At 35.6% G+C, this 26,326-nt stretch overlaps 2 protein-coding genes and 1 pseudogene across 3 annotated transcripts; 1 reads left to right on the top strand and 2 right to left on the bottom strand.

Annotated features, from left to right (window-relative positions):
* Nucleotides 1-5,845: 5,845 nt before the first annotated feature.
* On the bottom strand, nucleotides 5,846-9,323 carry LOC120073539 (annotated as a pseudogene).
* An 8,144-nt stretch (nucleotides 9,324-17,467) lies between these two features.
* On the top strand, nucleotides 17,468-20,861 carry LOC120074778 (probable pectate lyase 4). The gene is made up of 5 exons (XM_039028024.1): nucleotides 17,468-17,918; nucleotides 18,505-18,856; nucleotides 18,939-19,149; nucleotides 19,242-19,310; nucleotides 20,323-20,861. The coding sequence occupies exons 1-5, from the start codon at nucleotides 17,654-17,656 to the stop codon at nucleotides 20,557-20,559; spliced, it is 1,134 nt and encodes a 377-aa protein (XP_038883952.1). The 5' UTR covers nucleotides 17,468-17,653; the 3' UTR covers nucleotides 20,560-20,861.
* A 1,350-nt stretch (nucleotides 20,862-22,211) lies between these two features.
* On the bottom strand, nucleotides 22,212-24,376 carry LOC120074109 (exocyst complex component EXO70H1-like). Of its 2 annotated transcripts, XM_039027128.1 has the most exons (2): nucleotides 22,518-24,376; nucleotides 22,212-22,454 (listed from the first exon to the last, which is right to left on the bottom strand). In XM_039027128.1, the coding sequence occupies exons 1-2, from the start codon at nucleotides 24,171-24,173 to the stop codon at nucleotides 22,410-22,412; spliced, it is 1,701 nt and encodes a 566-aa protein (XP_038883056.1). In that variant the 5' UTR covers nucleotides 24,174-24,376; the 3' UTR covers nucleotides 22,212-22,409. The 2 variants fall into 2 exon arrangements, with proteins under 2 accessions (XP_038883056.1, XP_038883055.1); XM_039027127.1 differs by having other exon boundaries at nucleotides 22,212-24,376.
* Nucleotides 24,377-26,326: the final 1,950 nt, after the last annotated feature.

Here is a 26,326-nt window from a genome sequence, read left to right as displayed (position 1 = left end):
ATATAGGTGGTTCATGTTTAAGTGATAACCTAAATGGTCTGTAGTATATAGATAAGGTTGGATACCTTATTTTGGTGACACTACAAGTACGACCCACTTTGTAGATGTTATAATTGTTGTAAAGTACTACAAATGATCTGATCATGATTATTCATGTGAAAACATGTTAGCGAAGGTATTTTATGCAAAGGAGTTTATATAAGACTGGACCACGAAGTGACTGGTCTTATTATATAACAACGTTCATAATTGAGACTTACATTTCACCAGGTTGACTATAGATGACATGACCTGAATCCTGAGTGAGTTGTAAACTCCTGCCTATGGGGGTGGTCCTTTGATTTGTATGAGTGAGAGTGGCCAGATCGCCGACTCAACAAGCCTACCATTTTTGGGATTTGTCTGATTAGGGAGCTGGAAACACAGCTACATAAGATGGAATTCACTCCTTTCCTGAGGTCGGAGAAAGTAGATAAATTGCTCTCTTAAGGGATTCCAGGGCTTGAACAATGTGGCGCCACACCTTCTCTTAGTCCAAGAGGCGTTAAGTCATAAATAAAAGTTGGACTATGACTTATTGTTCATAAAAGGGATCAGTGGTACTTAAGGAGTTACATGTAACTATGGGGCAAAATGGTAATTTTGGCCTAGTTGTACTTACGAGCAATTTATGAAGATTCATCACACTATTGACTGGTTATATTCAATGGACATAGAAATATATTTGTAGTGCGAAGAGTGCAGTTAGGTCTTTAGTGGAGTGTCCGACAGTTAATGGATGTTGAATAATATAATTAAAGGACTTTAATTAATTATTCAAGTACCGTTGGAGCTTCAAGATACAGATCCATGAGATCCCTTCTGTAGCTCAATAGGGAATAAATGATAATCATTTTTGGATTATTTTGAATTATTCAAATTAATTGAAGAAATTAATTATATGTAATATAATTAATTTAATTTTATTATATATGATACAATTGCTATAATGTATTTGATACATTATTATATAAAGTTTATTTGGGAGGAAATAAATATTTGAATATGATTCAAATATTAATTATGTGAATTGGATTCATATAATTAAATTTAGAATAAATGAGATTTATATTAAATACCATGCATTAATGAGAGAATTAAAACTCTAGGTTGTTGGGTTTTATGTTCTAAAACTCGTGGCTTGTAAATAATAAACTTATTCTATAAATTAATAAAGTTGTTATTGAATATATGAATTGCTTATTTCGTTTTAGAAATAAATCCAATAAACTAAAAGATTCATGACTATTATATGAGTACTTGAACTTTATGTAGAGACATAAGAGTGGATCAGGTTCTAGTAAGTAGTCAAAATGATCTATATATACAAATAAGGTTGGATGCCTTATTTTAGTAACACTATTGGATGAAACTCACTCTGTAGTTGTTACAATTGGTTGTAAAGTGCTACAAATGAAGTTATCCTGATTCATTCATGTATTGACATGAGGAGCGGGGGCGTCCTATGCTATAAGTTTGCATAAGATCGAACTAAGAATTAAGTCACTCTTACTTTATAATGTTGTTTACTGTTTAAGATTGACTATTTTAAAGCCATGACCTAGATAACTTAACCTTAATCCTGAGCTAACTATGAACTTCTGTTTATTCGGGATTATACTTAGATTTGCATGGGTGAACGTTGGCTCAACAGTGGCAGCACAATAAGCCTTCTATTTTAGGGGTATGACCGGATAGATAGCTGAGGACATAGGGTGCAAGACGAAATTCACTTCTACCTGCTTTTAGAAATAGTAGAGAAGTTGTTCCTTTAAATACTGACTCCGGATCTTGAACAAGGGGCCCCACCCTCTCATTTGCTCGAGAGGGACTCGGTTTAGTGATTGGATCACAAACCAATTGTTCATTAGAGGATCAGTGAGACTTAAGAGCAAGATGTAACCTCAAGGGTAAAACAACTTTTGACCCAGTCGTTATTACGAACAACCTGTGAAAGGTTAACTTACTAATCATAGTTATATCAAGTGGACATAATACATCTATAGTGAGAGGAGTGCAATTACTAGGCTTTAGTGGAGTGACCTGGTAGTTAACAAATGATGGTTAATTAGGTTAAAGAGTTTAGCAGGTTAATCGCGGATCGTTGGAGCCCATCTGTAGGTCCATGAGGTCTCTCTACTAGCTCACATCAGACTAAACCTTAGAATAGTGTGACAAATGAATTTGACGTGTTCAAATTCGCTTTGTGGAGCAAAGTGTTAAATATATACGATATATTTAACCTAATGTTTAATTGTGAATTAAACATAATGAGAGAGAAAATAAGAGATATTTAAATAAGATTTAAATATCAAGATTATGAATAGGGATATAAATTGGGATTAGTGTTGGATTTAATATTAAATTAAATTAATTAAATTGTTTAATTAATTATTTAATAATAATTTAATTTTAAAATTGATTATTAGAATTAAATTTGAAATTAAATGAATTTGGTCAAAATTGCAAATTGTTGACTAGGTAAAAAATGCAATGGAGGTCAAATTGTTGACTTTTGACTTTTAAAATCAAAAAGTCAAATTTGTTGACTTTGGACTTTAAGAGTTAACTTTGACCAAGTTAGTAGAAAGATCTAACATTTGTGAGTGGGAAATTTCAACTATTGAATTGCTAAGTATTGTCTTCATTTGAAGACACTTGTCCCATTTAATCCCAGAGTTAGTGGTTTTTGAGTGTCAAATTCTCATCAAACTTAAAATTTCATGTCAGGAATGAAATGACCTATAAGTAGAAGAGTTCTATGATATTTGGTTCTTCTTGGTCATAGTGGAATTGGATGAGATTATGTGATAATCTCTTAACAATTTTCTCTCTAAGACTTAACATTTTTCCCCTCCAAATTATTCACTCACCGGATCCCACCAAAGGAGATTAGAGCTAATTTGGAGAAGATTCAAAGTCTACAAAGGTTGTATTCATTTTCCCCTTTTATTTGTTTCAATTGCAAGCTTATTCTTTATAATTAACCTAATTAGAGTACTTTAGATCAGTTTTTCTTCCGTTGCGCATGTGTTCGTTCCATCATAGGTTATATTGTATTTGATACAATATTAAACTATAGGTTATACGTTATATTTAATATAACATATAGTTTAATATATATTATATAATAAAGTGATTATCATATAAATATATATTAATGTTTTATTAAAATTATTTTTATAATTAATTTGAATTTTGAAAAATATTTTTGGGAGAGAGTTGTAACTCTCTTCCCCTTTTTCTCTCTACGACATGCAAAAGTGAGAGGGGCGGGTGGTTGGTTATCGTCCTCTTTCTTCTCTCTGGAGTTTTTGAGAGAGAAGAATACAAAAGTTTTTTTTTTTTTTTTTTTTTTTTTTGATAAAAGTTCTCAGTTCTTCTTCTCTTCCTCTCACAAACTCCTTAGGATTTGGGTCTGATTCCTACTTCCGCTCAAGGACCTTCACCGGTTCCTTTCACAAGTAAGATAATTTATCCTATCAAGAATAGTACTAATAGGACGAAACACATGATCTTTCTCCATGTGGCTTGGCTTGGCTTAATTCGGAAATCAAGCTTGGCGGCTCGGCAACTTGGCAGCTTGGCTCAGCTAGGAGTAGAAAAAAATAGCTTGGCGGCTCGACTCAGTAGCTTAGAGACTCAGCTTGGCTTGACCAAGCTTGGTGCGCCACATATCGACTCGATAGGATCGATCGGCTGGATCTAGATCTGGATCTGGCTCAATCAAGCGGTGGAGATCGAGCACAAGCACTGGGATCTGATGGGAAGAGATCCGAGCTTGGCTTGGAGCCAGGGCTCAATTGAGCGGTATAGCACGAGTGCTTGGTTTGTTCGAGGTTGGATCCGACGTCAGCGAACAGGGAGCACGAGCAATTGGGTGAACAGTGGAGAAATGAGGTACNGTTGGATCCGACGTCAGCGAACAGGGAGCACGAGCAATTGGGTGAACAGTGGAGAAATGAGGTACGGAGTTGGGCTCATTTGAGCAGTGTAGCACAAGCGCCTGGTTTGTTGGGGGTTGGATCCGACGTCAGCGTACGGAGTTGGGCGATTGAGTGAGCGGTGGAGCTGGGCAATTGAGCGAGCGGTGGAGCTTGGCAACTCGAGCAACTGGACGATTTTAGTATCCACAGAAAACAGAGGATCCTAGTTAGGTTGATTACTGATCCTTGTGGACAGAAAATAGAGGCATGCCCAGCTGACGAACGAAGAACAGATGAAAAACAAGCGGGGGCTGGGTGGTTGGATTAGTGGACGTTGGTAGTAATTCCCTAGTTGGGCTATGATGAAAAATGTATTTAAACGAGATATCTTTTACAAAGAAGGTATGAGGTATAAATATAGTAATAAATGACTAAAAATAGGTCCTAGAAAACTCAACTAACCAAAAAAAATTATCTAACAACATAGACCAATATATATTAATAAGGAAAACCACAAATATATAGTTTGAAATTATCCTTTAAGAATAATAAACTTTACTCATTGTTAGTTGCATAAAATCTAACTTATTATTGGGACAATTCTAAAGGATTAAATTAGTTCTCAAAGGTACTTAAATGTGATGTTCGGTCAAACATGTTTCAATGCTTAAAAGTGATGAGTTTTAGGTATTCTCGAGTAAGTAGAATATTTTCCCATATATGGGTATGAAATGAGCCCCACTATTGATAGAGGGTTGGAATCGACCATCAAATCTTTTGGAGCCTCTTTGGGAGGTGGAATGTAATTAGGATTACTGAGAATCAGAGAAGTATTAGAATGCATAAGAAATCGAGGGCGGAATGAAAATGAGATCGTGAAATGTGAAAATGATGGGAAAAAGGTTTGGGTTAAAAACTGTCGAAATGGAATGAATTTAATATTACAAGTCGGGTCCAAAACGCTCGATCCAAACATGGATTTTGGATTACATTACAATCCAAACTCATTCCATTATGAGTCCTAAAAAACCTCTTAATATCATCATGATCTCCAACGACCTCAGCTAAGGAGTTGAGAATGCATGAACCCAAGGTCGAACTTTGGGTCAACTATCGAACTTTGGGTCAACTATGTCTTCTATGTGATGCATGTAAATTAATTTTATGCAAACATACCGCTCACGTAAACATAGGAAAAGAACTTAGTGTTCGTTTTTGCATATAAATCAAAATAGAAGGGGTATAAAGTATTACAGAAACCACATCATCAACATGTCAAGAAGAATAAGAAGAATGAATAAGAATGAATTTCAACCAAACTAAACCATAAGGGTAATATCTCCAATTAAAAAATGATATGAAAATTGATATAACTGAAAAGGCATTGAAGACATTTAAACATATTTTAACTGAAGTTAGTATTGTCAAAATTGAATCCTCAGTCTTCACTGACAATGAGTTTCTTCGTGAAAAGTAAGAACAAAACAAAGGTACAAAACTTTACTTTACAAGCAATCAATCCTCTTCACTATTTTTTCTTTCCTTTTTTCTTTTGATGAATAATAGATTCTCTATGTATTAATTACATTATTATAAATGATATTTCGAGCTGGCTTGGGCGATTCAATACAACTCAGCCTCCAAAGTCGCATGTTTAACATACGCCAAAGACATCCAATACATCTGGTCTTAACCCAATGGATATATTTCATCATCTGTTCAAAAAACATCTGCATCAACCAGGAATGATGGCCTGAAAATGGGAACCAGGAATAGTAGTATTACATCCTTTGGCACAACACAAGTTCCCTTGGTGCTGAACTGCAATGGGACGTGTGATTTCGCAACATAACCGTGTTTGAAATGCATGTAGGATCATATCAAATGGCATATATTGGATTTACTTCTGAATCAGACTCTGAATGGCGCCATGAATTGTTTCCATTTCTCATAAGCTTCATCTTTTTCCTCACCCTTCGGATACGTTTGGACTTGATCACATAGTATGTCATTGCACCTAGAATTCCTGCCATTGTTACGCCACCGATGATGGAAATGAGAACAGCTGCCCATCTGTTACGACGACCAAAAACGATGTAAGATGAAGAAACAAATGCTATTATAGTGCAGACAGCTGCCAATCACATCAATTTATTGATCACTTCTACAACTCGTCTCTCTGATTTCGTCTCTCCTCTCACAACTGTTATTTGTACCACATCGACTGCCAAGGATGTGAACAGGGCAATGGCATTGACAATGAAGAACACTTGGAATGATGGACTGCCAACCATCACAGCCATCCCATTGCTGCAAATGCAACTGTTGCAAAGAGCACAGCAACAACTGTGATCGAGTTGGTTGCATTGTTTATTCCAGCCCTATGGAGCTTCCGAAGTTCCTTTGCAATCCCATTCATGTTTCTGTTTGTCTTGCGAGCTTGTTCAAGCTAAGTTTGGACATCCTTTTTTTTTATCTCTGTCACTGTTTTTCTTAGCACATCTCGGGGTTGGTTGAGATCATTTGCACTTACTGCCCCGCAACGTGCCAAGCATTCTTTTATCTCTGAGGTCTCTTCAGATAGCGGAAGTCCTTCAGCTATGTCGTAGGCCGTTTTAAGGTCTCTAGATAATGCATTCACATTTGTGTCGCGAAGTTGTACCAATTCATTGACAATCTACAAGAATTATAATTATTCATGAGAGGTAGCTCCTAACAAATTTGCAATGATCTTATTTATCTAAGATCGTTCAACAGCCAAAATGGTTCTGCTAAAAATTTTAAGTATATACCCTTGGACATCGTTCTTTCTGCCTATTGTAGCTGGCATTAGTATGATTCTTCCACGTTTACCAAAAAAAAAAAAACAAAAACAAAAACAAAAACACAAAACACAAAACAAAACAAAAAACAAAACTATTGAAAAGAGAAGAGAAGAAACAAACACAGATTTACGTGGAAACCCTAGATCAGGGAGAAAAACCACGGTAAGAGAATTTTATTCTTTCTAATTTTCTGATACACAGTACTCAATACAGGACGTGTATAAATAACAAAACTGAGAGAAACCCTAGACAGTAGAAGTTAAGAAAGAGACTAAACTACCCTTAGGGCTAAAACACCATTTCAACACTCCTCTCAAGTTGGGGCATAAATATCAATGAGGCCCAACTTGCTAATACACCTGTCAAACATTTGTCTAGGTAACCCCTTAGTCAGGACATCTGCAATCTGTTGATTGGATGGGACATAGAGAATACAACCGTTGTCTAGTTTCTCTTTGATAAAATGTCGGTCAATCTCAACATGTTTGGTTCTGTCATGCTGAACAGGGTTATTAGCAATATTAATGGCATCCTTGTTGTCACTGATAACTGGCAGAAATGGCAGTATTATAAGCCTTTTATTTAGAATTATGAGGGTTAACAAGTAGAAAATGCGATGATATTACTTAGAATTTGTGAAAAATTGAGTTTTGCGTCGATCAGCACCTAAAGCCTCACTAACCCCAATATTATGTGTTATTCTGTGTCAAAGTATCTATTTTTGTAGCTATCGTAGAAATCAAATGCATGCACTGGAAATAAGCAATCACAAAATAAAACGCATGCGCTGAAGCCAGGCGACCACAAAGACAATTGCATTCGGTGAAGTCGAGCTAATGCATAGACGAACGCATGCAGTGATCACATGCGTCTATCACATGGAAGTTGCGACCACCAACCGAATGCGTCCATCACTTGGAGATTGCGGCTCGTGATAACCTTAAATAGAAGGGTGATTGCAAGATGGGTGGAATGCATTGATACTTCAGTTGAATCAAGCTCGAACGCATACTTTGGGAGTATCAACAAAATAAGATGATGTGACATTGCCCATATCGTGACAAAGGCAGCAGTGAGACATAACGCAATCATGATGGCTGTCAGCGTTTGAATCTATAAATAGCCCTTGGACCTTCACTTCAAAGGATCCGAACTTCTGCCTTAAGGCAGAGGTTTGCAATCACAGATGAGAGCATGAGCGAGATTTTTTGTGAGGATTCTTCATCTCCATAAACCAGTCCGAGTGACGACCGGAGATAGAGCTCGAGAGAGATGTCTCCACCATCCATCCATGGCACCACTAGTAGCCTTGACACAGAGTCTTTCATTTCTTCTCTGATCTCTGTATTATATTATATTTTAGCTTAAGATATTAAGACATTTTGTAATCAATGCATATCTTGATTCCTTCAATGCCATATTCTTCATCGTCTTTATCTTTATCATTGTTTACCTTCATCGTTTATTTATCAAGGGCGATCGCATACTCAATCGTGTAGCCTAGAGATAGGACGCATGTAACAACCCATCGAGAGTTGTGCGTTGTGGAGTATAGTGAGTTAATCCTCTTTACTTGGTGAAAGGCTATAGCAACACTTGTCGATGGGTTGTTGCAATGCTTGTCTATAAGTTAATCAGCCGCATCTAACTGCCTGAGAAGGTAAGAGATGGAATGCACTAAAGCAAAGTATGCATTGTCCCTAGAGATAGACACGGTCTTATGCTCGACACAACCATGCACTATAGAGATATAGTCATGCGGCTGACCACCGAGAGGTGTGCGATGCATTAGTATGATGAGCTCAGATTACTCGAGCAATTTAAGATAATAAATATTAATATGCGTTAACAATTGTTGTGTATCTACCAATTCTCATCGCAAGTCTTCCATTACTTAATCTGTTTAGTTAGGAGTAGTGTGTAATCCATTAACTTCTTCTTTTTACTTTTATTCATCGCCTCAAACTCATTGCTTCACAAGCATTATTAAGTGGAAAGTCCCTGTATTCAACCTCGGATTACCCGAGAAACTTGCGTTCTCGTTATACTTGGCAAGAAGGCAAGAAAACTTGTTATAAGAACACATGGTCATTGCATACTAGATTAATGCATACTTTCCATTCCAACGCATGACCTTCGACACATGGGCTTAAATGTATAGCTTAAGATATGCAATGCGTATAATTGCGTTCAACTAATTTTCATCGTAGAGTCTTGTCGGGTCATGACTCTCTTGATGAATATTTACTAATACCTTCTTCAACCAAATTTTCTCACAGATACCCAAGCTCATAGCTCTGTATTCAACTTCGACACTACTTCTAACCACAACACCCTGTTACTTACTCCTCCATGTAACAAGATTTCTCCATACGAAGGTACAATACCCTGAGGTTGATTTCCTATCAGTAGTGGAACCAGCCCAGTCTGAGTCAATGTAGGCTTCGATGCATCTTCTATCATTTTTCCTTAACATCAAGCCCTTCTTAGGTGTTGACTTTAGATATCTCAAAATCCGGGTAATAGCTTCCATGTGTCTAACGTATAATTTCTCTGAACTTGTCAATTCCTACAAAATCATTCCCCGACAGAAAAATATCGTCAACATATAAGTTGTCCCCACAAACTAACACGGGTCATTTCAATCTTTTTCGGGAGTTCACCCAACATAGGATTGCTCCAAGCTAAGCACGCTTAATTTTGGAGTTCTTATGAGTAAGCCACCGAAAAGGAAGGTGCATCTTGTTGTTATAGGTAGTAACTTTCAATTCTTTTAAGTCTTTCTTAACCATACTTTCATGTCCTTAGGATCCCTCTCATTCGGATGTGATACCGATTCATTCATGTACCCCTCCTGAACTCGGGTCGTTACATCGGCCTTGTACTTGGCTGTGAACACCCATTTACACTTGACTGTTTTGTGACTTCTAGGAAAAGCAACTAAATCCCATGTTTTGTTGGTCTTGAGAGCTCGCATCACTTCTATAACTGCGGTTCATCATTCAGGAATTTTCAGAGCCTTGTACACATTTCCCGAAATTGTCACGATGTCCAGACTAGTGGTGAAGGCCTTGAATCTTGTTGACAAACTACTGTAAGATAAGAAGCTTTTCATAGAGTACTTGATGCAGGACCTTGTTCCCTTTCATAGAGAAATTGGTAAGTCTAGGGTAGCATCAATCTCACTGGTCTTATTACCCTTTTTCTCTATATTCATCTGCTGCACATTTTCAGTCTCCTAAACATCATCAGGGAGAAATTCATTACTCTCATCCTCTTTAATTTTGCCAAGGTTCGCTGCATCGTTAGTGTTCACTGCATTACTTTCAACAAAGTTATTATTATCAAAAGTATGGTTACCTTGAGCTGGCTCTAGTTCTGACTCTTGAACACCTTCTAGCGGAGCAGTAGGGGGAACTATTTCCTTTCATTCTTCCGATAGTAGGTTATCCAAGGAACTTATTTTGTAGGAAGGATAGGATTGTCAAGAATGGGTGGGCCAGGATTATTAGTGTCAGGAATGGGTTCAAGAAACAAGTCTACAGGAATGGAGTAAGTGGATGACGTGTTAGTCTTTTCACTCGAAGTCTCCCCCTGAAGAGGATTAACAGGAAGGAAAGGTTTATCTTCTTGAAAAGTGGCATCCATGGTGATAAAGTACTTTTGAGAAGACGGTTGATAACATTTGTAGCCCCATTGATGGAGGGGATACCCAACAAGGACACATTTTTTAGCCTTAGGAGCAAACTTACTGTGGGTACCATGATTGTGAACAAACACCGTACACCCAAACACCCAAAGAGGAACATCTGGGAAAAGACGGGAAGAAGAGAAGGACACTTTAAAATAGGCTAAGAGAGTCTGGAACTTGAGAACTCAGGAAGGCATTCGATTTATGAGATGGGCTGCAGTGAGTACAGCATCTCCCCATAAGTACGAGGGTAGGAACGCAGGGATCATGAGTGCCCAACCAACCTCAATGAGGTGAGGATTTTTTCGTTCGGCCACCCCATTTTGTTGTGGTGTATAGGCACAGGAGTTCTTGTGGATGATACCTTTAGAGTTTAAAAACTCATGAAGAGATTGGTTAACGAACTCACGGCCATTGTCACTCCGAAGGATAGCAATTTTGGCATTGAATTGGGTTTCGACCGTGGTGTAAAATTGTTGAAAGACTGTAGTCACTTTGGACTTATTCGTAAGAAGGAACACCCATGTAAGGCAAGTGTGATAATCTATGAAGGTAACAAACCATCAGTTACCTGACACAGTTGTGATATTAGATGAGCCTCACATGTCACTATGTATCAGGTGGAAAGGTGGGAAGGTTTGTAAGGCTGGGAAGTAAGAGACACCTGAGGTTGTTTTGCACGAATACTCACATCGCAAGATAAAGATGAAATATTAATATATGAAACAAATGTGGAAATAAATACTTCATATAATGAAAATTTGGATGTTCAAGAAGAAAATGCCATAACAGGAAATCAGTTTCAGAAATAGTAAGGGAAGATAGTAAACAAGTGCTAGATAAACTCCTAGAGGAAGCATCCTCCGAGAGGAAGTAGAGCCCCCTATTGGGTTGGGCAGTGTCAATCGTCTTCCCCGAGCTCAGGTTCTGAAACCAAAAATTTTCCGGTGAGAAAACGACATTGCAAATCAGATCTTTGGTTATATTACTGATAGATAGCAGGTTATAAGATATATTTGGCACATGCAAGATATTTTCTAAAATTAACCCTTGAATAAGAGATAATTGACCTTTCCCAGCAATGGAAGCAAATGACCCATCTGTAATTCGTATTCTCTCATTTTCCGGGATAATAAGAGAGGAATTGATCAGATGACCCAGTTAGGTGGTCCATTGCTCATGAGTCAAGAATCCACGATTCATCCCCTTTAACCAAGAAGTTAAAAGACTGAGAAGTACCTGATTGCACGACATTGTCGGTTCCAACCATACTTGACTCTACCTAGTCGGTGACTGATGACGTACCATCCCCTGTTTCACTGACAAGGGCCCGACCGGTTTTAGATTTATCATTCGTAGGCCGTTGCTTACTATTCGGTGGGTGACCGTGTAACTTCCAACATTGATCTTTGGTGTGCTACAGTTTCTTACAATACTCACAGATTGGTGGGGACTTTCTGTTCTGTTTGTCGCTTTCTGGTCCCGAAGACTTGGCCCCAAACACAGCAGAGTCTAAGTAGTTGATGCTAGTGCCACTCATAGCACTAGTTTTACCTCTTCTGAGCATACTTCCATCAGAGATTGTATTGGTCTCTGTCCCAAAATCTGACTTCGAACACCATCAAATTTAGGGTTTAAGCCAGCCAGAAAATCATACACTCGGTCCACCTCCACAATCTTTGAGTACTGGACTCTGTCGATAGGATAATTCCATACGACTTTGTGGCACAAATCCATTTCTTACCACAGTAGGGACAATTTATTAGAATAAGACGTTACGTCAAAAGTCCCTTGTTTACATTCATGAACAAGTTTCCTCAAGGTATAAAAATGTGAGGCATTTTGCCTCTTCGAATAGAGCTTTTAGACAGCTTCCCAAATATCCCAAGCAGAGGCTGAGTACAGAAGTGGCTTCCCAATCTGGGGTTCCATGTTGTTTATCAGAATTGAGCGAAGAAGAGAGTCCTCTCCTTTCCATATACGTTCCTGGGGATCACCGGGGTTGGGTCTTGGTATTTCTCCAGTTAGATACCCGAACTTGTGACGTCCCTCAAGAACTATTCTCACTGATTGGACCAAGAGAAGTAATTTTGGTCGTTAATTTCTCACCAATAGAAATCCTTGCAAAGTTTCCAATAAAACCAGACATAATATTTGCTACAGGTAAAGTAGAGTAAGCATTTACAGGTGTTTCTTAGCATAAAGAGAAGTCTGAATGTGAATGTGGATGAAAACCAGTTGCAGGACTTATCGTGGATCTAAGAGCCGATATTTTCTGCTATAAGTTTGCCAACTGCTGTTCAAAGCCAACGGTTCCACCAAAATTTGCCATAGGTTGGTTTTGCCCATAAATTCCTGAAAAAAGTAGCTTCATTTTAGCTAGAGGAAGGACCAAAAGAAGGGTTGGGAATTGGCTGACCATACTGGTTCGGTTGGACCCAGTTCGATTGAATCGGGTTTAGTTGAACCGGTTGGTTCGATTGGACTGGCTGGACTGGCTGAGAAATTTGAGAATTAAATGGAATAAGAGAATTTATATTTAAATATGATTTAAATATATGAAGATGAATATGTGTAAAAAATAATTTAATATTTGATATTAAATTAATTAGTTTTATTTAAAAATTAATTTTATAAAATTAAAATTTTCAGTTTTAAAATCAAAATGGATTTTAAAAATCAAGTTTTGATTTTGAGATAAAATTGAAAAATTGGAAAAAACCATGCACAAATGGAATATTGAGATATTCCATTATCCATCTTCTTCATGCTCACACAATACTCATTTTCCTCATCTTCATTAACTCCAAGCATGAGCCACAAATCATGCAACATTCTTCTTTGCATGTTCACCTGCAATAAATAAAGAATAATTGAGTGATTTTAAGGGATGCAATCAAGAGAATTTTAGTTGAAAATTCGTGGTGAAGAAAGTGTTTTTCAACAAGATTGCTGCTGTGAGCAATTCTCCATAATCCCTTGATTCAAGCTTGTTTTAAGTCCCACAACTCAATCTAGAGTAGCAAGAGAATAGTGGGGAAGATCTTGAGGTGTTCTGCAATGAGATTTGGAGAAGATTGCAGTTGGAGATCGAGTTTTGAAGAAGTTCTACAAAGGTATGTCATGAAACTCACTTGTTTTTACAAGAGCATGCTTTATATTTTGCCAAAATTAATGAATTATAGTGTTTAATGATCCTTGTTGCTTCCGCTGTTGTTGATATAATCCTACAAAACGCTTGTGAAAATCCACGTAAAAAGTACTTCACGACGTAATTTTTATTTCCTTTCACCTTCATCTTGTATAAACTACTCTTATCATTCAATGCAGTCTTTAGGGCATCGAGTGTCCTCTCCCAAGTAATGGTACCCAGTCTAGACTGTTGTAGTACTCTATGTTCTGAATGTCCTTAAAATGTTTAAGGTTCACTGCATTTTTCTGCTTATTCTTTCCCATTATTGCAACCTTCGTGTAGTAGACTAATGTGATCTTTACAACATCCTCATCATTTTCAAACTCCAACTCCTTGTATTTTTCTTCTAGTAGACGGACATGTAAGGTGTCTTTCGTCACTCGATTATCAAAATACTTGATTGCAAGTTCATATGAGGAATGCTCATTTTGATCAACTCGCGTAGAGGATCGCCACAAACCAGTCATCAACAAAAAATCATCCTTCGAAAAAGTGACGACCTTTCCACTAATAGAGAATGAGATTGAGTCAGCTCTTGTACTCTTCACTTCTCTCAACAACATATGATGGATAATTGGTTTGTTGAATACCATGTCAATGTCTACAAATCGCCCAAAAAATGTTCTCTTGAACATCTCTAACTACCTTGAGGTAAGCTTCTCCTTCACATTCTTGTTCGCATTAGCAATGTGAGCCAAGCTCGTTACTTGACCGAAAAATTGGTCGACTATAGGTATTTTGAAACGTGTTGACATCTTAAATCACTCTTGCATGAAATAAAGATTCAATCAGTAAACTCCTTTAGAAAAAAAAATTGTAAAGAACATTATGTTTAAGTCTCACTGGTATCACTCTTGCTGGTATTGCTCTCACTGGTATTGCTCTATCTGGTATCGCTCTCTCTGGTATTACTCTGACTGATATCGCTCTCCCTGGTATCGCTCTCTCTGGTGATCGTTCTACCGATTTCACTCTCACTTATCTCGCTCATTAACTCTTTTTACTCGTCTTCAACCACAAAACACATCGAAAACAAAAAAAAAAAAACCCATAGGTTCACAGTATTTCTAAACCCCATAATGACCCACCCTTTCCAGTGTCGCTCTCTCTACTATCTCTCTCACTTATCTCGCTCACATTCTCTCTTTTTACTCGTCTTCAACCACAGAACACATCAAAAACCAAAAAAACAAACAAAAAAAATCATAGTTTCACAGTATATCTAAACCCAGAACGACCCACAAAGTCCCATTACCAATCAGTTTAAGACATTTTTAGGAACAAATTGAAAGATTTACCGATCAGATTCGATTTTTCGGTGGTAATGGAATCGTTTGCAAGCCGAAATGATGGATTTTAAAACGTAACGAAACTGTTCGGAGCTTATGAGCGATACAAAGTCATTACGCTTGGAAAATTTGAAGAGTTTTTAGTTTTGGTTGGTTTTTAGTAAAAGGGTAAGAAGACAAAGAGTGGCAATTTATGTAATTTGGTATGGCGATGATGTCAGTAAATGGTCAATTGACATTATTTTTTTAAAATGGATCATTTGACATTTTAGGCCTAAAAAATGGGTCATCCGTACAAATTTCCCTTATATATTCTTTTTCTACCTTCTATAACCGTGGTCAATATCCATAAAGCTAGAACAATAAGCCAAGTTTGAGTAATTTGATGACAATGATAACCTATTATAGTAAATTTGACAGTGATAATTTATAATTATCAGTAATTGTTCATTGTTGACAATTACTTATTGTCATCAAAAACTCCGATTATGGAATTTTTCAAAATTTTCATTAATACTCATACATTTACAAGGGACACAACGACACAAAATAAATATCATGAATCATAATTGTGACAATCTTTAAATGTCATGAAATCTCGATTTTGTTGTAGTGGAAGATATAGTATGCTTGTGAAAATTCTTGTTGTCAACTCAAACATAGTTTGATTTATGAAAACATGGGTAATACTTGGATGTATCCCGAGCATCACCCATCTTTGTGCATCCCTTTTCACCACTCACATCTAAAAAAATATTAAAACATTTTAAAAAAATAAAACGTAAATTTTGTCACATAGCAAGTTAGGGTTGAACAATTTGATGGAATGTCAAAGATAGGTGATGCCCGAGATGCACCTATATATTTTTCTTGATAGACTTTAGAACACTCACCCCACTTTTAATTGATGCCTTGAGTTTAGACTCTTTCATGGTATGATCATATTTAAATTGTGTACTAAAAAATATATTAAAATTGATGAAGTTTCTTTAGACCATATGTGGAGCCTCGAAGTCAATAGGATATAAAGTTTACATCAGTTAAGTTATAATTATTTGACTATCAAACTTAGGATGTGTTTAAATGTTTGTTTTTTAAACAAAAATTCATTTTGAAAAAGTTGGAGTATTGGACAACCACTCAAAATAGTTTTTTAAAAAAATTAGTGATAAGAAAACTCAAGCGAATTAAAAATAAGAACCCTTTTGATTGAAATCTATCTCAATCTCTAAAACCCCTAAATCGATTTGATTTCAACCCTGAGGTCTTGGCTCAAAATTCGAACATTTCATAAGATAGGATGATTAATTCCACTTGAATGTTCTTGGTATGCAACTAACCCATGAATTGTAAAAATTCAAGAAACTCTCCTACCTAATTTTGAAAGAAGTTCAAAGGCTAAAACTTAATGCATTATTAAAAAAAAAAAAAAAATCTTTAAAACATCGTAAAGACAAAATTTTAATAGTCTTCTAGAGAAAACTCTAATGCCACATCATAGTTGATAACAAAATTACAAATATACCCCTACTTAATATGTATAAAATGGATAAAATTTGAAATCACTAAAAGTACATCAAATTTATTAAATGAAACATAAACAATAATTTGATGCTCAAGACAATCCATATCAATTAGTTTATGAAATAAGTTGATTTGAGAGGAACACTTGAAATCAACTTTTAGAAAAATGATTTTTGAGTGTTTAATGGTTAAACTCTTCCTAATTTATATAATTCTTAAAATTACAAAAATGTCATCACTAGTCATCTACCTCACTTCCACCATGTGTGTCGTGGCTACTACCACCGACAATATACTCCAAGGAAACATTCGACAACCATCTTCGATAACCTCCCTTGGTGACCATCACTCGCAACCAAAATGTAGCAACCTACTCCAACCCCCACCACTGCGACCAATTCCAGCCCCCACCACTTGCAACCACCTTTGGCCACCACCACCAATGACCAACTCCAGCAATGATTATTTTAAATTATCAGTTCATAGTATTTAATAATCATCTTTTATAGTAATTTGGCATTGATAGACACTTTTCGTATGCAACAAACGAAACAAACTTGTATGTGAATACTTTTTGAGAAAAAATTGTCGAACACATGAGGTTATTGCACATATTAGATGTCGGTGGAACCACTCATTTTGAGTTATAAAAATAATAATAATAAAAATAAAAAGTTTATAATGTAATTTTTTTTTAATAAATTAACGGTAAAATGTCCTTTGACTTAGTGGTAATGGTCTCTTTAGCCCCAACCATAATAGACATAAGATATTTTTAAACTGGTTAAAACACTGGTTACTTATATTAACATATAGGGTGGAAGGTTTGAACATCTAACCTCGAAGTTATCATACATACTTAATACTCATTTTGACTAATTATTTATATAATAATTAGTAACATTTTGTTGTTAATTTGTATGTTTTCTAATAATTCTTTACAATATCGATTAAAATGTCGAGAATTAAAATTTCAATACCTTGATCTCAACGCAAAGTAGAAGACAGTGACCTTTTTCCAGAGAGGAGAAAGGTGTGAAACCCCTCCACCATAGCTCATATTCCTCTCTCACCTTAACAAATTCTGATAGAGAAGCTTCGATCCATAGCTGTAAATTGATTGTTTCGGTTTCCCCATTCCAATCCAATCCAAACGCCTTCTGTTAATGGGTAACGGCCATGGCCACCGCAAGCATTTCAACCATGACGTAAATTCCTCTCCATCCACTACAAACGCTCATTTCCCCTCCAATAAATACTCCCCATCTCAACCCACTTTTCGAAATTCCTCCTCCACGACGAAGATGGAGTCCTTGCCCTACGCCCACGTTGATTCCAGCCTTCGAGCCCTTGCAGCTCAGGCTGAGGGCTTTGGCCGCTCTGCCATTGGTGGTCTCCATGGTTCTGTTTATTGTGTCACCAATTTGGCAGGTGCTATTTGCTTTCCCCTGTTTATGAGCAAATCCAATTTGGTGGTTTCTGAAGTTGTGGGGATCATGGTATTGAGGTGTTGAAGATTTGGGAAATGTGTTTTTTCTTGCCTTGACTTAGAATGATCATGATTTCTTGGCTTTTTCTTGATGTGGAGAACTTTGGAAACTGATTGAAATTAGGGTTTTTTTTTTTTTTTTTTTCCTTTGATTGTTTGAAGTTGGGACTAGAATTCAATTAGTAGTTGAGTTGTAGTTAGAATTTAGAACAGACTTTCTTACATAAAGTACATGAATGATCTTAAAGTTCTCTCTTGTTTTGTTTTGTTTTTGTTTCTTTTCCCCTTTTCTTGTTTATTTTGTTATGTGGGTGAGGGGGAGGAACTGGATTTTTGTTGAGGAATTAGGCAATCATAAAGGCTAGGGAATTGGATTTAGAGTTCTGCACTTTCTGCCTTGTTGGGTTGTATTTAGGAGTTTTACAATTGCTTCCTAATTCTCTATACACATTGTATACAATACTTCAGTTGGTTCTGCCTTTCAGTTCGTTAAGGAATCCTTAAATCTGTATTTTCTTTTTGTTGTAGATGATGGTCCGGGATCACTTAGGTTCGGATGTCGTAAGAAGGAGCCCCTTTGGATTATCTTTGAAGTTTCGGGCACAATTCACTTGTCTTCGTATCTGAGTGTGTCGTCGTATAAGACTATAGATGGTCGTGGTCAAAGGATAAAACTTACAGGAAAGGGATTGAGGCTTAAGGAATGTGAGCATGTGATTATTTGCAATTTGGAGTTTGAAGGTGGTAGAGGTCATGATGTTGATGGAATTCAAATTAAGCCTAATTCAAAGCACATATGGATAGACCGTTGCAGCCTCCGAGACTATGATGACGGGTTGATTGATATCACCCGAGGAAGCACAGATATCACTATTTCTAGGTGGGAGGAAGCTTCATCTATGACCTTTGGTGATGCCTTAACAATCTGACATTGTGCTTGATTTCTTTGACCATTGTTGTAGGTGTCACTTCTCACACCACGACAAGACAATGCTCATCGGAGCAGATCCCTCTCACATTGGTGACCGATGTATCCGTGTCACTATCCACCATTGTTTTTTCGATGGTACACGTCAACGCCATCCACGTGTTAGATATGCTCAAGTGCATCTATACAATAATTACACCAGAAACTGGGGGATCTATGCTGTCTGTGCTAGTGTGGAATCACAGGTCTTGATAAACCTCACTTTTTCCAAATGCATTTTAGTTGAAACTTCTTCAAAGATAGGTGATTTTAGATTGTTGCTTTCATTTTGAATCAGATATACTCTCAGTGCAACATATATGAAGCGGGAGAGAAAAAAGTGGCATTTAAATATCTAACTGAAAAGGTAAATTTATTCTTTTCCGTTCTCTATGATTTGAGTTGACATGTTCATTATGTCTTTAGTCAAATCAACACGATAAGATTAGGGAACTTGAGGGGTAAAGTATCTCACAATTTCTGCACTTATTTTTTTATGCTTTTAAGCACTATACTTCGGAAGTGTTATTCCTTCTTATCCATGATGAATTTTCCCCATGTGAGTGTCCTATTTTCTGTAATTTCACTCTATACATCCTTAAACATTGAGGTAACTAAGAACATGTTAGTATTGAGAATTGAAGTTTCCATAGGACAGGATGAAGTTTGACGATGACTCAGCAAACCCGCAACCCCCCCCCAAACCAACAATTTTTTTTATAAAAAATAAAAAATAAAAAGAAGATGCCCCTCTACCACCATGCTGAATATAGTGATAGTTAAGGGGATATTTGTAATTAGTTAGAGAGGTTGTCAGGGTATTTGGTAATAAATAGTGAGGGACAAGTTAGTCTGTGATTCAGCTGGTTTAGAGCCGACTGATCTTAAAGAGAGGGAGGGTCCTAGTTCCTCAGATTACTTGGTCTATCTCGTAAATTCATCTTTTATATTTGAATATGATTTAGTACTGTTCATTCCCTCCATTACCTTATAAACTCGCTTACACACGATCTAATATCCATTCTCACTCTCCTAACCCTCTTTCTACAATGTACGTTAACAATCGGGGGCCTATTGTTCCTCGCTCTTGTTTGCCTAGTTGCTTGTCTATCCCTGCATCTCTCACTGTCTCCGTTCATGTTTGCATACGTGACACATATGCCCACTGACCATGTTTGCTTGGTCTGCAACTGATTAGTTTTTAGTCCATCAAACTAAAATTCCTTAAAGTGGACACACTCAAAGACAAATTGCCAATAATCTTTTGTAGAACAAAACAAACTGTACTAGTTAAAAACATGAAAAGGAGCAAAACCAAGTGTACTGAATTGGAACCATGGTTTATATATGCATGTCTGACTCTGATATCATGTGTTCAGGCAACAGACAAGGAAGAGCCTTCAAGTGGTTGCATATGGTCTGATGGAGATTTATTTGTAAATGGCACTCAAAGTGGGCTGTTGGCTGCAACGGCTGGACACAACTTTTTTCATCCTTCAAAGCATTACTCTTCTTGGACAGTGGAACCTCCAACAGATTCTCTTAAACAGATTCTCCAACATTGTACTGGATGTCAAAACATGCCAAGACCCACTGATCTGCCCTTGGTACCTTAAAAGATTATATAACTTGTTGAGATTGTAGTTTTGGGCCCTGAACTTTTATCCACTTTTCATTTTTGGTCCTTGAAGTATAGTTTGACTTTGGCCCTTTGAAGTTTTAACATCTCAACTTTAGTCCTTTCTTAACTTCTTTGTCAAATCCACTTTTAAGTCCCTATGTAAAACCATTGTGTTTAATTTTAGTATTGGTGTGATATCAAAGCGTAACCTTATATATTGTATATAACGATATATACAATATTTAATTTTACTATTGGTGTGACTACACAATAAATCCTTTCTTCACTTCTCTACTATTTTATGTATTGTATCCATGTTATATTAGGGGCTAAACGTGAAATCTCAATGAAAGTTCAAAGGCTAAAATTGAAATTTCAGGGTAACTTTTTTTTTTTTTTTTTGTAGGTTTCAAGCTCTAATTGTATGGTTATAAGTTATGTACTACTATAGTCCCTTGTGTCAATATTGAATAGACACCAATATGAAGCATTAGTTCTTATTATATATTTTTTCAAAAGAGTTGTTATTTTATTATACAATATAAAAAATATTCACAACATATTAAGGTTAAAACACTTTCGAACTTTCCTTGAGGTAACAATATAAGGTCTGAAATTTAGTTGGTCATCATTTAGTCTCTATACTTTAGAATTTGTAATAATTTAATCTAACTTCATAAAAAATATTCTTAAGATCTAATGCATTAACATCTCGGGATGCATTCAAATATTACTATCTGATCTAAAATATTTCAATTGACTCTGATGACACCGATATTAAAACCTTTTGTAAGCGGTTGTCAAAGAAGATGAGTTATTGAAAATGATGGATAAAAGAGGTCTTATGCAGACGTAGTCATGGTCTATATACTCAAAATATTGAAAATGGTTAGTTAATAACGGGATATGTGGGCATAGATATGATGCTTGAACACGAGACATTGAAAATGATTGATTAAAGGGGTCTATAGACACAGTCACGTTGACTTTCTCTCTTCATTTTCAAATCTTTTATATTAATACTTGTGTCCATAAAGTAAAAGTATGTTTGAATTAACATTTTAAATGCTGAAAATATATATTTTTTTTTTTACTTAAAAAACATTTTTTTAGACATTAAAAATTAATTCGAGTAGACCTTAGAAGCTTATATCGGAAAAATCATGATAATTAATGTCATATTCACTTAAATTGAAGAAAAAACAATTCAACTTAACCATATATTAAATAACTTAATCATTGATATTTGTATTGATAATTATTATTTTACTCACTAAACTATGTTTAAATTGAAGAACAAACAGTTTAATTTAACCATGTACATTTGAAAATGAGTTGTTCATATCTATTTATCTTTATTTATAAGGTATAATATATTTTTTTTATAAATCTATACGATGAAGTGGGTTAGTTTTACATATATTTTTGAAGGAAAATCAATTTATATCCTCTAATACATTATTTAGAAAAAGTGGGAAACTTTGTCTATTTTGTAAAACTAACATTTGAAGACTACACGTGCTTGAAAGTCAATGCATTAATGATTTTCAAAGGTAACCCTAATGAAATGTCTAAATTGATTAACTTATGAAATTTTAGGAGTTTAGTAGACTCAAATCAAGTTTCAACAAAATTAAAATTATGGTATAAAGATTTAATTAATACAGCTATTAATTAGTTCAGATTTTAATGGATACAATCTTGAAAGTTAGGTATAATTTGATATTTCTAACGTTCTTTTGAATCCCTTTGACCTTGGGACGTCCTTTGTATTACCATAAACAACAATATTGGTAACGGTATCTAAAAGAGGCCAAAGTTAAAATGATAGGTACGTCATGGGCATCAGGTGTGAGGATTTTGTTGGTTGGGGAATAAATTTGATTCAACCTGTGGAAAAAATAGGTGAGATAAGTAATTTTCTACATCTTCAGGGGTCAATCTAGCAATTACCTCTTCCCCCACCGGGAATCTGTGCGCATTGTAAAATTCCCGGTACACCGGCAACCAGCTTTTCGCTATCGTCAAGATTTCAAATCGGAGCTTCGGGTCCGTTACGATGCTCGATCTCTGTTTCCGGTATGCTTCCTTGAAACTGGAATTGAAGTTATCGTAAACCTCCGCCACTTCCGCCGTCGAAAGAGCGGCCGTTGGGTTTCCTGGAAGCGTTGAAATAACTTTTCCCCATGCTAACCGCTCGTAACTATCGATGTACTGTTTTACTTTTGCTTTGTGCAGTGCGATCCATTCCTCTCCGAGAAGATAATGGAGCTTGGAGCTTTGGACCTGCCAGATGACGAATCGGACATTGTTGGCTAAGAAAAAGTATGAGAGTGAAATGTCGTCGCACAGCCTTGCTTTACTATCGAGCTTGCAGAGGAGGATGAAGATTATCCGCGCCATGTATGAAGAAACCGCTGAAACTGGAGAATCGTCGGAATTAGAAGTACTGGAACAAGAATCGGACAGAAGAGGAGATTTCTTCGGCGGCGGCCACCGGGAGAAAATTAAGTAGAGAATTTCTCGGTAATCGGCGAGGAGAGAGAGGCAGTCCATCGATTGAAGAGCTAAGGTGTGTATTCCGCCGTCGACGGAAAGTGAATTGGAGGAATCGTTTTGAATGGACGATTCGTAATCTGAGAGCACTGCGGAGATCGACTCCGATAGAACGCTGAGCGAAGCGATGGCTTGTGCTTGAATTACTTCAGTGGATTGAAATGAGAAGATCGATTCGATTCTTGACCAGTTTTCGAATATGACAGTGAACATATCGAGTGAGCAGAACAAATTCTTTTGCGATTTCTGATTCTTCACGATAACTTCCGGAAATGCAAACAGAAGCATAGCACCGTCTTTGCATATTTTGGTGAAACAAGATTCCTTAACGGATTCGGCAGTCGCAAATACGCAATCGCACAAATCTCGCTCCGCATTGAAAATCGTTGTGATTGCAGTACTCGCACCTTCTAACCACTTCTTGATTCTGAAATCAACAGCCTCAGAATTCATCTTACGGATCATTTGCGACGAAAATTTCCCGATGCCGAGACGGTACATTCCTTCGTCAACAACAGATTTTCGAATAGTTGTGTAAATTTCAACACATTCTTTAGTATGACCAGAGGAGATCATACAATCCGCTATCGCTCTCAGATCCGCCATAGCGACGGAGGAAATTCTTCTCACATCACAATCCTCTGCCGTACGAACTCGAACTGGACTCGATTCGACATCGAACGGTTCGCGTTCCACGGAAAGAATCCTATAGAATTCCACCTGAAGTCTCTTCATCGCAATCTTCATCAATCTATGAGCAAATACAAGTTTCTCAGAGGTCAAGTGATGCATAACCTTTTGGAGTTCGTTCACACATCGGATGAATCGCAAGGCTTCCTCCTTGCTCTGGTGAAAAATGGACGATACTTCGGCGTAGGCCCTGGACTCCGTGCTCCACTTGTTGATGATTTCTGCAGTGGACTGCAAACTCCGATCAATCATGGATTCTGAAGCAACTTCCGATGTTGAAGAAGAATTGGAGTAACTAGGAGAGACCAAAGGCGATAACATCTTGGAACAAAATCCAAAAATCCTCTTTCCATTTTTCGGCATTCGAGATTATTGACTCTTTCGGCTCTGTTTGTTTCCCGATCAAATTTCGGGGGTTCAAACTTTTGCAAGCAGCGGGATTTGTTCGCCACCAGAAGGCTACAAAACTTCCGTGTATTTAGGGGGAAAAAATCAATTTATAGATGCAAACTTGAAATAAGAAAAATACCTAGTGTATTTGGAGAAGACATTTCACCAAATTGTCCGATCACCTGCGATAAATTATTCTTATTTATTTTTTAAAATATTTTGATTATTTTTTTATATAAGTGATAGGAGAAAAAAGTATCAAGACATTTTTACCTATTTTGATACATTTCCAGGGATTGTTCAATAAAATTCTAACACATAACAAATAACCTATTTTTTTTAAAAAAATATTTTATTATTATTATTATTTGGGTTAGAAAAGGGGATGGAGCTTAAGATGCACATCAAATAAAATGTATCCTCTTGTCATTTAGTTTTTTTTTTCTTTTTTCTTTTTTCTTTTTCATTTTTCTTTTTCTTTTTTAATGAAAGCATTTAGTTTTTAATAATAGTTGCCTTTGCTTGCAAGATGTATCTTTTTAATTTTCGATTTTTAAGAATGCAGATTTTTAGTGTTTAATAATAAGGTTTAAAACGTCTATAAAATAAGTTTTTACTATTATCTTAAATAATTATACAATATTTTAAATTATAAAAATAATTACAGGGAGAAGAAGTTTTCTTAAATTTTTTTTTATAATTTTAAATGTCATATAACTATTTAAAATAATAAAAAAAATTACTTCAAAAATATAGATCTATTGTGAAAAATTCGACAACTAAAAATGTCTATTTTGAAAATTCAAAGATTAAAAAGTATATTTTGAAAATTCAAAGACTAAGCATACTTACTTTTGAAAATTGAGGATTAAAATGTTACATTTTAAAATCTTAGGGACCCAACAGATATTCTTCATAACTTAATGACTAAGGACTCTTTGGTGATCATTTTTTTCCTTTCTGAAAAGTAAGTCTATCCACAATACTTTTATCTCCAAATTTCTTTCTTTCTTATCTACTTTTCACCAATGATTTAAAAAATCAAACCAAATTTTAAAAACTAAAAAAAGTAGCTTTCAAAAAGTTGTTTTTGTTTTTTGAATTTAACTTAGAATTCAACCATTGTATTTAATAAATATGCGAATCATTGTAAAAAATATAGATGAAATAGACTTAATTTTTAAAAATAAAAACAAAAAATCAAATAGTTAACTAATTGAGCTAAACAAGTAGTTTTTTTAAAAAAATCAAATTAATAAATATATCAATTAAAACTTCAAATTTAATGATGACTTTGTATAACTTCAAATATTTGATTGGTTCAGTTGAGCTTGTTGAAGCTCTAATTCTCTATAAAGATAAGCTCTTGAAGTTTGATGCTGTTTTGATTTAGGTTTTATTTTGGGAATCAAAATGGTAATTGAATCATTCAAGAACTAGCTTCTCATGCTTTTAAGATAGACATTTATATTTTCTATAGTCATTGGTTTTCTTAATTTTGTATACGTTCATTAAAGAAATATTTTAAAATTTTCATAAGTAAATCGGTCTAGAATCAAGTTAGAATTTCGTTTTAAAATCGTTAATATATGATTATCGCAGTTATATAAGAGTTCTTTGAAGTATAAATAATATTACTAGTAAATAATGAAATGGAATAAAAAAATAAAAGATTTTTCATTATATGAGTGGTATTTTACTTGTGACTTTCTTTTCTTTTTTTTTTTTTATTACATATTTTCTAACAAAATTTTCAAAAACCATCGTTTAAGAAAAAAAAAAAATATGTTATTGTTCTTCAAATTTGACTAAAAATTCAAAATCTTAATTTTTTTTAGTATAACAAAAGTGGAGGATTTAAATTACGAATCTCAAGATCGTTAACAAATCTCAAATATTAGTTGAACTATGCTCACTTTGATTATTAAAAACAAAATTGAAAATATATAAATTTGTTGAACACACAATTAAAAGGCTAAGATTTTTTAATACATTTTTTAAAGTTCAAAATTTATAGAGACAAAATTAGAAGCTCAAGATTTATTATACACTTTCTCTTTTGACAACATGCATTGCGAAAAGAATCCAACTTCTAATTTCGAAGTCGATATTACAAACTTTAATAT

The sequence above is a fragment of the Benincasa hispida genome, chromosome 3 (genome assembly GCF_009727055.1).
Source record: "Benincasa hispida cultivar B227 chromosome 3, ASM972705v1, whole genome shotgun sequence".
NCBI lineage: Eukaryota > Viridiplantae > Streptophyta > Magnoliopsida > Cucurbitales > Cucurbitaceae > Benincasa > Benincasa hispida.
This window is presented reverse-complemented; position numbering and strand designations above follow the sequence as displayed.